This window comes from Hydractinia symbiolongicarpus, chromosome 5 (assembly GCF_029227915.1).
Source record: "Hydractinia symbiolongicarpus strain clone_291-10 chromosome 5, HSymV2.1, whole genome shotgun sequence".
In the NCBI taxonomy this organism is placed as follows: domain Eukaryota; kingdom Metazoa; phylum Cnidaria; class Hydrozoa; order Anthoathecata; family Hydractiniidae; genus Hydractinia; species Hydractinia symbiolongicarpus.
In genome coordinates this window covers 19,628,931-19,641,544 of record NC_079879.1, presented here as the reverse complement: position 1 = coordinate 19,641,544, position 12,614 = coordinate 19,628,931, and the positions used below count along the sequence as shown (strand labels likewise).

At 32.8% G+C, this 12,614-nt stretch overlaps 1 protein-coding gene across 1 annotated transcript; it reads right to left on the bottom strand.

Moving 5' to 3' along the window:
- Positions 1 to 7,372: 7,372 nt before the first annotated feature.
- Positions 7,373 to 11,702, bottom strand: LOC130645175 (inositol hexakisphosphate kinase 3-like). Its single transcript, XM_057451070.1, has 7 exons — positions 11,601 to 11,702; positions 11,242 to 11,486; positions 10,764 to 10,896; positions 10,249 to 10,298; positions 9,594 to 9,686; positions 8,211 to 8,386; positions 7,373 to 7,883 (listed from the first exon to the last, which is right to left on the bottom strand). Exons 2-7 carry the CDS (start codon positions 11,471 to 11,473, stop codon positions 7,458 to 7,460), a joined length of 1,110 nt encoding a protein of 369 aa, XP_057307053.1. The 5' UTR covers positions 11,474 to 11,486; positions 11,601 to 11,702; the 3' UTR covers positions 7,373 to 7,457.
- Positions 11,703 to 12,614: the final 912 nt, after the last annotated feature.

Below are 12,614 nucleotides of genomic sequence, written 5' to 3'. Positions count from 1 at the left end.
TACACCTTATCCAGACATAGCATATAGACTGTTCCATTAGACATTTTACAATTATTCACCACTACATTGCATTTTAAACGTTCTTCACCTATAACAAGGGTACCTGTAAATTTTATACTTATAATACAAATGCTAGTACCAAAAGGAAAGGTGTGTCAGTGAAAATAGCAGGTATGTTGCATCTGCAAATTGCTATTAAGCATGTTTGATTGTAGCCTGGGTTCCTGACGCTCTCAGCATTACGAGGACTACACGTTAGAGAGCCGCGAAAAGTAGAAAAAATCCAAAGTATAAGTCAAACAGAAGAACGTCAGGTGGACCCTCCTTGAATTTTAATTCACAATCTTAATTCCCGTCGCTGATTGGCTAACATTTTAATTGTCCGCGTGACAAAAGTATATAAATAAGTTATCGGTGAGGCTCGTTTAACGAGCCTCACCGACAAAAGGAAAGCAAAAGGAAAGCAAAAGGAAAGCTTTTTAATCAATCTAGACCCCAACGTTAGTTACCTTTATTTGTTTAATTTGTCGAGAATCAAGTAATAAGTTGTTCAACAAGTGCCGTCCAATTTACATATGAATAGACAGCAGCTGTTGGGGATGGCTTCCATGATCATTAGCTGTTAGGGTGGTTTGTTTTTGCCTTTTTAATAAATAATTCTGCTTATTGTTTTTTCTTTCGTTGTTATGTCATATTCCGTACTTCATAACTCAATTTTATTGCTTATAAAATGTTCATAAACACCATACCTCCTGTAAATGGCTCTCAGTAAATGAGCAGGACAAAATGTACAACTGAAATAAGAAAGAGTACTGATGATAAACACCAGACTTTTCCACAAGCTTTCTTTTTTACATTCTTTATGACCTCACATGCAGGAATTTCTTCAAAGAAATACACCTATAGCATGTCCACAGCGTTAAAAACAAAGTGCTCAACAAACAGAGCGACTGAGTAGCCCAGTTAACATAAGCACACTCATTGAGGTAAATCTGTATAATCGTATCATGTTGCAGTGTTGGTTCGTTAAACATGTGAATAACATTGCATTTGGTATAAAATTTTATTTTAAGTGCTGGAAGTCCTTTTTGAGGCATTTTCTTATCACTGCTTCCACTACCCCTACCATTTTCAAAGTAACATTTGAATTCGCATAATTATGAGTAATTACCAAATTATGCGGGAAATTTTCGAAAATTCAAACTGTCAAAAATTGAAATCAGGGTCCACCCTTACTTAAAAACTGTAGAAGAAAAATTAGAAGAAAAAAAGTCAGGTAGGCCTGGCTAGTGTGATTGTGTCTCCGGACATTCATTCATTTGAATTAGCAGTCCGCAATTTAAAATGTGCGAATCGAAATGCCATTTCTGCAAATCACTTTGCGAAAAAAATGATAAAATTGTGAATCGAATATTTTTAAGTGGCAATAGAAATGCTTTTTTAGATCAGGTTTTAAAAATTTAAGAACAAAAAGCGGCGATAAAAATGCTTTGTTAGATTGCGTTTTAAAAATTAAGAATAAAGAACGGCAATAGCAAAATGGTAATTGATCTAAGGTGTTCCCAGGCCACATCTAGATGGTAGTTTACTTCGTTACAGAGTGCTGAGATTTTTTACGAACTTTACTTTTCTAATTCAAAGCCTGACATTTACTGATATCTCAGAACTATTAATAAGGGGAAACAATTGCTTTTGCTCACGCAAAGGCTCGTCCAATTCTGAGAAATAAGAAACTAGCTGAGCCATTATTTGATCCGCCAATTCTAAAAGTTTTTCTGGCTGAGCAATATCACTTCAACTCACACAGAAATCAATGTTCTCTTTCATTATTTACAGAAAAAAGAACTAAAATATATATATAAAAAAGACAAATTAAAATAGATAGAAAAGACTGTGTTAAAATATGCATTTATATTTATTCAGATTACTCGCCCAGTTTAAATTATTGTAACCTTGGGGGAGCAATTTATTGCCCGGGTTTTATTTTCTTATTGATAGGCCTGATATCTTTCCATACATATTTTATTTTTGCAACTCAAACATTTTCATATTTTTTTTAGAAATTTCTAGGCAAATAACTGAACTTTGTATGTTACACTCTATGCAGAAGACCTGGGTTCGATTCCCTTTGGTTGTAACTTAATATGGGCAAGTGAATGTAAGGCAAGTGAATAGGGCTGGTTTTACCTCAGCAATGGGGGAGAGAGGAAATAGGGGAGAGAAGAAATGGTAGAGAGAGGAAATAAGGGGGATGGCACAATGTGTGGACGGTTTAATGTTGCAGGGAGTTGTCTATTAGAGAGTGTGGACCCTTAATTGGGTGAGAGTAGCTTAAAATGATCATTAAACACTCCAGGAATCATTTAAGCCATGGCAAATATAATAGACAGGGTCCCTCCAATTTCTCAGCTTATAATTAAAAACTTCTGATGCTGACCAGTTTCACAGATGGAAATTACCCATTAGATTCGAACTAAAAGGATTGTATTAACGATAATTTCATACATAAATAACTTGAACAAAAAGCTCCCTTAAAAATAATCACATAGAAACAAGTTTAAAATTTTTTTTCGAAAGTAAATAACTTCGAAATGAGTTTTTGTGCTTTAAAATGATCAAATAACATGGAAACGAGGCTATAGCTAGCTGTGTAAGAGTTTAACGCACATACAATTTACATTCAAACCTTTATAGCTATAAAAGATTGGCTACATCCTACATGTGGCAAACATCCTTCTCAGGAACTGTATTGTACAACATTGCCCATCTTAAAGGCCTTTAAAAGGTATATACGCCGTATATACCTTTCGAATATACCTTTTAAAGGCCTTTAAAAGGTATATACGAACTGAACAATACTTATAATTTAGCAAGTAAATCTGGAAGATGGAAGTGAATGTGAAATAAAAAAAATTGCCTAGCCTAGCTAGCTATAAGTTTATTTTAACAAATTTAGCTATACTCGTAATTTCCCAATAAATAGCCTAGCTAAAGTAACATTTAAAATTAGTTTACGGAATAAATAATTTTAAAATTAGTTTACGGAATAAATAATTTTAAATGTGCTAATATTTGCCATAAGTTAAATGTTTGGTAATAAATAAAAAAAAAAGATTTAAACTTTTTCTTTTTATTTATTCACCCAAAATTATTTTACAAACTTTATCATATTTTACCCGCCATTGCAGCATGAACCAATCGATTTAATACAAAATCATAACAAATATGGTAGCTCTTATTATCTAGCCTAGACCCTACAAGAATTATTTGAGTAGACTGAACAAAGTAAACTTGACTAAACTAAAGTGAAAAAAAGTGGGAAAAGTACAGTGTTTTTAAACTTCATGTATTTATTTCGATTTCTTTCTTTCGCCATGTTGCCTTTGTGGTTATCCACGATAATCAGCCTGCATAAATTATACCTTCATTTAAATTTACGTTTAATTTAGCGCCTGCGAAAATGTTTTGTCCACGCAAAATTCAGTCAACTTAGAATTACGGAAAGTAATAATTTTACTAAAAAAATAGTTAATGCATAAGAAGATATGTGTATTCCAGTACTGAACTTTCTTAATTTTGCAATATTAGAACATAATGCAGAATTGATTAACACTTGACCAATAGGAACAAAAAGGTTATAAAAATGAAGATTGTGAGGAATTAATTAATCAATATTATTAGCCAAATTCATACGGCGCGGTCAAGTTCGTCTGAATTCACTTGTAGGGAAAAAAATCATAATGGCGGCGATTGTTTCGATGTACTTGGCTAGATAAATAATAATAAATCGAAGAAAAACGTTGTATATTGCAAAAGTATATAGTTTATTTATGATATCGATTATTAAAGTTTATAAACATGGACAATACAAAGGATGTTAGCAATTATAGCTTTGAAGAATGTTCAGAATGGCTAAAAAATATAGGTCAGTGTGCCACAGGAAATGTTCAAGAACTGCAGATAAAAATTAGAAAGTTTATGCGATATCCTCGTTTAGTAAAACGTCTAGAAGACAAAGCAAATAAAAATTACAAGTTTAGTTGTAGCTTAGATCCCACAGATATTCCTCCAACTACAGCTAAATGGTGTAAAAAGGATGAGGATCTACCACTTATCAATGAAGATATATTTAAGAACTACTGCAAAATGAAAACATATGGTAGTTTAGGCCAGCAAGAAAAGGCTATTAGAATGTTACAGAGTAGAAAGATAGTAACTGTTAAAACTTTAGTTGATAATTTGTGTACATATATATATATATATATATATATATATATATATATATATATATATATATATATATATATATATATATATATATATATATATATTATATACACATAATAAAATATTTACTCACGAGGACCTATGGGTGGCATAGTAAGATTTACTATATGACATAACATTTGCCAAGTTGAGGATAATATGTCTATTCTATTCATAGGCCAAACTGTATTTAATATTGACCAATCTCGAACTCTGCCAATAAAACGTTCCACATGGATCCTCGTAGCAGCTATGTCAAAATTGGATGATACGTCTTTTTCAGAGAACTGATCACAATTTTTTTGTTTTGGCCTGTTTAATGTGATACCTTTTAGAGCACAATGCTCTTGAATGGAAAACCCACGATCACTCATTATTTCATGCTCCTCTTCAACAAAACGAATGGCATCTGTTTTTTCTGTAATATCACTATCTGAAATTGACCCAGGATAGATATCGCTAAAAAGAATTCCACTGCCATGTGGGGAAATACCAATTAATGCTTTTCCAGTTTGTGTATTTTTAATTTTTAATTTTTAATGTTAGAAAAAGTAAACTGTTTTGAAGTAATAGACATATTATCAGAACGTATTTTTCTGTTATTATTTACCAATAGCTTGTTTTGAAATTTCATAGTTGCAAGTTCCTTATTTAACCTGGCGATTTTTTCTTGGGATTCGGTAAGCTCTTTATTTAGTCTTAAAATTTCAGCATTTGCTTTTTCCAATTTTTTTCTGTATTGTAACTTTGAAGGGTTACGTTTTTTAGAAGAGATATATGTACTAGACTTTGTTAGGGTTCTTCGTGCTTTTGATGAGCATGGAGTATTTATATTTTGGTTCATTATATTTCTGGCAGTTACCAACTTTTGTTTAGCATTTCTTAATCTTTTTTTGTAAAGTTCTGTGGCTGATTTTTTTACCAAGTTATTAGCATTCTCATATTTCTGTTCAAGCTTTTGGAAACTTCTTTCTGAAACGACAACATCTGGCAAGTCTGTCACTGATAATCTCTTATTGGAGCTCCAGTGTTCACAGCAAATATACCCATTATTCCAGTTAATACCATCTGTTTTTAAAATCTTCCGATATTGCGATTTTAAAGATTCTAATCTTGGTAAACGATAAAATTTTAAAGGTTTCCCATCAATACCCAAAGTTGTGTGGTTGTTGAAACACAAGGCTGATGCACAAGACCACTTAACCATTGTTTGTTGTAGTTTTTAGCTAGCTAACGTTTGTAATGACACCTTCCAGTATATTCGGAAAGGTCTTCACCAAGTTTTAAACTATACGATTATGCAGCTAAATGTTTATAATAACGTTATAACATAATTTAAAGCTGGACGTTTTGTGTTTAACTCCATTTGCTTCACTTTAGAAGCCCAACAAACCCCCCATTATGGATTTTTTTCCCCACAAGCAAAACATTAGCGCCCATTCCTCCGGCCTATGAATTTGGCTAATTAGACGAATTTTTTTCGCACACAATATTTTTCTTTTGTCCGAAAATGTATTTTCAGTTAATGTATTGTCTTTTTGTTGATCTTGAATATTTTCTTGCACAGTTAGACGCTCCATTAAATATGACACATAAAAAGTTGAAATTTTGTTATTTTCCAGACCTATCTGATCTCTCCCTTCAAGTCGAATGGGATCTGCCGTGGTATTAATGTACAATTGATATACATGCAGAAATAAAAGAAACTTTTATTTATTTAATATTTTGCTTAATTTTAATAAAAATTTGTCGTTATTCAAACTACGGATTACGCAAAAGTAATCGCATTATTTTACAGTAATAATTCATATATATTAGTTAGTCCATCTAATTTTATGACATTTAATTTTTCATTCTCGCCCCCAAATCCCTTTAAAGTTTATTGCAAAGAGCTCTGGGGACTAAGGAATTTAGAAACAAATCAGTGAAGATAAACTTTGTCACCTCTTGAATGCTTAGTAATTACGAGGTAACAAGGAAATAACGCAGTTTAATCGGGAGAAGACAGCTTTTTTAGCGGCATCCTTCCACTTTTTTGGTAATAACCTTTAAATCATACCTTTTTTACGGAGGAAGGAACCCCCCACTTCCGGTCATACAGAAGAAAAAACAAGTGCATTTTCAGTATAATTTAGTGTAAAAACGTCATTCCTATGCTGTTTTCAACTTTAAAAAAGCGAAAATACCGGTTAAGCGACTAAATAAAAACTAGGTAAAATATTATTGACGTAGTTTTGTAAAATATATATTATATTCAACATACAAAAATATCTGAAAATTAAACAATAGATCTTTCCCAATATATAACATAGAAAATTACAAGAGGACATTTCTTGGCAGGGTATGTCAGATCAGGGCGGGGCTGTTTGCAAAGGTTTTTTGGCATGTATTTTTGTAATATGTGGACGTTCTAAAATCCACAGACAAGAAAATCCCATCTCAGGGTATGTAAAAACCCCAGAAATGACATTCCCAAACCTCACTTATGGAAAGGAGAGTCTTTTACAGAAAATGTTCCTGGAAATTCAAGATATGGCAAAAAATGTTTTAATGGACAATTAACGGTTCTAAAATATAAATAACAAATATAAACACTAATTCTAAATTTTAATCTTTTCTGAAGCGTCTTTAAGCAATTGCTTTTTTTCGCGGCATTTTAAATACATCGGCAATGTAAAAGAAATCAAAGAAAATTAGAGAAGCTTTTAAATATCGCATTTCAATTAAAGGAAAATTAACGACAGAGGCTCGGACTTTCTTATTGCGAAAAACTCCATAATTAGAGGTTGATTCGAAAACCCTATTTTTGCAGCATTTCACTTTGCGGTGGAGGTTGAGATCCATTTCTTCCGGTATTCTTATTTTGCGGTTACATGGACCCGACCACGAAACCGCTAAATTTTTTTTGCAGTACTGAGGTTTCCCGGTTCTGAGGACCCGACCGCGAAATTTTAATGCAATAAAGTAATCCCATGACACCCAAACAACTCCTTTTCTTACAATATTTTGAATCGAGTATCCAAGTAAGTGCTCCACAAATTGTGAGACATGCGCTTGCAGTTATAGCTCACATACAGTGAAAGCAACTGAATAGATTTTTCGTAAATTTTATAACTTAAATGTCACGAAATCTTTTTTTTTTTCGCTCTTTCTAAAAAATTTGCTATTTACATTCTAAAATAACATTAAAATTACGCTGTGTCTTCTGTAACCTGAGTGAGTTCCTCGTTAATTTGTGTAAAAAGGTTAATGAGACTTTCAACACCAAGAATATAACCATGATCAGGTCCAAGGTGGTGATTCGTTTCATCTTCTTTGACGGTGGTGTGCGCAAAATCGATCATCCGCACTTCAATGTCCGGTTCCCTGTCCGCGCGAGTGTGTACCCCATCGTACATCAACAACAGCGAGCTACAGTAAAATCTATAACACTCGATATTCTCGAGCTGTGAATGCAATGCTTTTAGTTTGTCGATGCACGGTTTTAAAAGCTCCACGCGATACATCGATCCGTTGAAAATAAAATTTTTAATACAGTCTTTGAAATCACTCTTCGAGTACTCTCGTCCTTTGTACTTATCAGTAAAGATGTATTTATTTGTCACAGGATGGTAAATCTAAATGAGAATTTAAAAAATATAATTATTTTTTATAATAATAGCCGCATTCTGTCTGTCTCTGCGCAAAAAAGTATCTTAAGTAGCGAGACACACAAAATGCGGTATATAAAGGACGGGCGAACCCCTGGATTTACACACGGGCCACCGACTAGTTTAATATAATAACTGCAGCCAGAATTGTGACAACACAAATTTGCCTTGGTGCCAGTAAGGCAACAATACCAATTTAATAAAAAACAAGCTAAATTTAACATGGAAAGAGCTAAGAAAATTGTCCAAAAATTCGTAAATCTGGTAAATTCTGTTTTGTCCTCAAATTCTTACCTGCATACCACACAATCTGACGCCTAACGACGCAGACGTGGATGAATTTGCTCGCTTCTGTTTCACTTCACGTTTCTCGCGAGAGGCTGCATCACCGAAAACTCGCGTGCCCATCTTCAAATCAATAGTACAAGGGTATTTAAACCTTTTTGAAATGTTTTCCAATAGAATAAATTCTTATAATAGAAGTTAAGAAAACATCGCAAAAACAGATGGATATAGAAGTGTGATGTATCGAAGTCCAATTTTCCATTTAACCCTGTTTATATTGGGTTTTTAGGATATCAAATACCCTGGAATGGGAGTGGACTTAACCACGTCAAATAACATTAGACCAGGTTCTCAGCCCTGTCGCTAAATCTTAGTAGGAAAATAATATGTAGATAAAAGAAAATGATTCACAGTGATAAAATTCGTCGATGTCAGCAATTTACGTTTGTTTACGTTTGTTAGCACATTGGAGAAAAATTGAAATAAAAGAAATTTGGATGGCATCACTCAGACCCAGATTTCATTATTGAAGCCCAAAGAAGGCAAAAACGAGGAAAATATGGTAGGAGAAAAACGGTTGAAAACGCTTAAGATGTTACTTGTAAAAGTTTAAGTATGAATTTGAAGCAGCTGATATTTGAAGGATATTTAAAGAAAAAAAATTTTGTCTGACTTTTTTCTGGTCACCTGTGAACCAAGACAACAGACATACTACAGTTGTACTACACAGTCATACTGAAAGTTTTTTGTCCATCCTGAAGCTAAAGTCACCTCCAATTTTAAAAGCTATATCAAATAATTGATAAAGAGGGGTACCCCCGCAACGCGAATAGGTTCAATGTGTTTATTTAGCTTTCTACGTAATTATACTTATTACCTTTAGAGACAATTGGCGAGTTAAATCGAGTATTTTTTTCTTGAACCTCAAACAGTTAAAGGGTATAAAATGATTTTGGACTTATATCATGCAGCTTAAAAAGTAAATTAACAAGTCCTCTTATTCTTTTTTAAAAAAATTGTTTTTGTTCTCAAGATAATTACATTTAAAGAATATTAGATTTAATTATGAAAAATCCCAAAATGGAACTAAAAAGTTGCCAAATAGAATAATATTAAAAGTCTTAAAAGAATTTTAGCAGGTTATAATGAAAATAGTAAGTTAGGGTAAACGTTGAAGATGAAATCAACCCCTCTTTCGCCCCCAGTGAAAATAACACAAACAAATTGGGTTTGGTCACCAACATTTTTCACGCTACTAGTTTTTCATCATCTAATTATTAAAGAGGTACCCAGTTTCTGAAACAGACCACTTATGCATTTATGAAAGCATTAAAGCATTTCGTCTCCATCGAACAAAACAAATAGTTTGGGCAGTTTTAATGAAATGGATACTTTCCAATTCTTTTTGTTTGGCATTTTTTAACCAACGTCGGACAAGTTTTTCCTTCAGCATATCGTTCCAGAAAGCGTCGTGATAACTTCTATCTATAACGGTAACAGGAAGGGGGCTCACAAAAAAGTTGCCAAAGATGTAAAATATTACTATTGTGGAAGGTTTTGGGAGAATTTAGGAAATCTTTGGAGAATCTAGAAGGTTTAGGTGTCAAAATTTACGAGGTTTATCATTTTATAGGGATGTTGACAACATTTTATGGGCAAAACATATTATCTTTTCAATAATGAAAAATAAGTACTTGAAAAGGAAAAAAGGATTATTAGGAGAATCGATATGTATGGCTAAAATTTTAGGTCATTTAGAAGATTTCAGTAGAAGTCGACAATCTGCATAAATAAAAAGTTGTGACACATTTTGACACATTTTTCGTCCTCGTCCAGCGTTAAGGTGAGATGGCAGATTAACGCATTTCCCTCATAACATGATATCACATGGTATGTTATGTATGCAACAAAAGTAGATACTAGTGGACGTCGTCCTGAAAAGCTCTGTAAAGAGAACGCATTTCTACTTAAAAAATTGCCTAAACAAAACTGATTTCATTCTCAATACTTTTCACCTACGGATAGAAAATAATGCTACACTACAAACCACTTCTACTTGTACTTCTAACCGATGCATCCATTGAGCCATCTAATGATCTGAATAAAAATTGAGAACTATTCAGTTAGTAGGGAATAACACACAGGTTACATACTGCACCTAAAACTTCTAAAGTGAGATAAGAAATTAGAAGTTAGATCAAAAATTACAAAAAATCCTGAAAAAGAAAACATAGTTAAAGGTAAACGAAATTTTGCCTGTGAAAAGGATTTTGTATAAATGTACTCCCAATGAGAATCCTCCAAAAGAATATGCCACAAACCAACGAAGCCTGAAAAGCAGTGACAAAAAAAAACATCGAAGCTTATCTGTATATGTCCTCAGTGTAATTTACTCACCATAAAACTTGCCTTATAGCACACCTCCCAGAGATAGCATTAGGCTCTAAGATGAGATATTCAGGCAAGGTTTATACACCGGAAAATAAACAGACTTCAAACCAACTTGCACTGACCCGAAATCTAACTTATTCATAGATACAGATAAAATATTAAATATCTCACCTTTCATTTAGTGCGTCGGTTGCTATGAGGTAATTTCTAAGTCGTTGGATATCTTTGCAGTAAGAACAATCCAGTGGAATCGCAAAGCAGAACACGTCATCGCCAATTCGTTCATAATGGACTTTAACAACTCCTACAAATAATTGTATAAAATAATGATGGAAATCATTCTTTACAAAATAGAGCTATATCTATATATTTCTTTAGGAATTTATTAGACCTCCTCTAATTAATAAGAATTTTCAGTAGAATTAGGAGCTGAAAAAAGAAAGAAATGCATGCAGGACTTAAAAAGCATCCCGCATCCGATTAAGATTGATATCTTAGGTGGTTGTCTAGTTTCTGTACATGCATGGCTCATGTGGGTAAGCTGTGACCTTTAAATGCTTTTTTTACCCTTGCCCTGGTTTGAGACCTCACAGTGATAAACACCCCTATACACTTAAGATCAAAGGACCTAAAACAAGATATCACAAACCTTTAATCTTTGGAATGAATTCTTTTAACCCATCTGGTATTTTTGAATACACTCTATGTTCTTGCTCATCAAGCGGTTTACAAATTGTCTTCTCGTCATACAACAACACGCAATTGTGTCCGCCAACTTGGTGTTGGTATGGAAGAAGCTTCACAATGTTGCATTCATGATCAGCTTCACTCAACACTTCCTTGCTCACACCGGCCATGTTGTGCTGGGGTGTAATAACCATTTATAATATTGATCTGCAAATTAATTAAGAAAGGTATAATTTTTTTAATGTCTTTCTAACATCATTCTCTGCTTTAAGAAATTAAACTGATTTGAAACCAATACAGGCAAACAGAGAAGAAAGTCACTGTAGTACTATTTTTGTTCATTCAAATTCTTGTAATAACATTATACATATAACTACTCATTAGCTCGTTGGCTCAATCCATGAGTTCACCCATCCTTTGCACTAGAAATGTGGTATATATATATACAATTTGTGTGTCTTGCTACCATAGTATCATTTTATGCAGAGACAGATTACGGCTATTATTATAGACAAATTCATACAGTTTACTTTATAATCGTAAAAAAATAGTATATATATATGCAGTAGCTGCATAGCAGACTTTATTACAATATCTAACACTACTACAACAGCAACAAACAATAACTGTAATTATTAGTATTTCAAAGCATGTATAAAGAGTGAATGAGTGTGTGGTAAATCTCATGATCTCTGGCTGACGTCATGGTAGAGGTCAAATAACAAAACATATGTTAAAGATCTGTAGAGTTGTTTAATTTTATATAAAAATTCAATATTATATATTGTTTTTTGTATCTTCAATATGTCACATTTCATAGTATAAGTTTTACAACAAAGGGGGTGGGGTGGGGGGTGATTAACTAAGACAATAAATAAAGTAAAAAAGTTTAATAGGACTTTCACGATGTAACGATAATATATATCTACTAGAAACAACAAAAACAAAATATTTCAGCTGAAATAAGATATGTGCAAACTAAGGAATTCAAAACATGTGTTTTTATACCATATATGTACCTGTTTCTAACACAAGGAAATGCTTGTATTTGTTTTTAATGAAATGTCAATATCACATAATAAAGATTACAAATATATACAAAAAGGCTAGGCAGCATTACATGACTCAACAAAACTGCTTCATTACTTTTAAACCTCTATCCATCATAAGAAAAGAGAGGAAAATATGTAATAAGTTGTTAGCTCATCTTTTGATTATTTTTGGTGATTTTAGCACTGAAATGTCTGGAATAGGTTTCCTTAGAAAGTTTTTCTGTATTTGTGAGCATTTTAGTAATTTTTGCCACCTTCAGCATAAATAGCATTTGTTTCTAAA

Coding starts and splice junctions, on each gene's coding strand:
- LOC130645175 (XM_057451070.1), bottom strand. CDS start 11,473: ATGGTTATTACACCCCAGCACAACATGGCCGGTGTGAGCAAGGAAGTG. Junction 10,299..10,763: donor ACCGACGCACTAAATGAAAG/GTGAGATATTTA, acceptor ATTTTTATTCAG/ATCATTAGATGGCTCAATGG. Junction 9,687..10,248: donor TAGAAGTACAAGTAGAAGTG/GTTTGTAGTGTA, acceptor TTACCGTTATAG/ATAGAAGTTATCACGACGCT.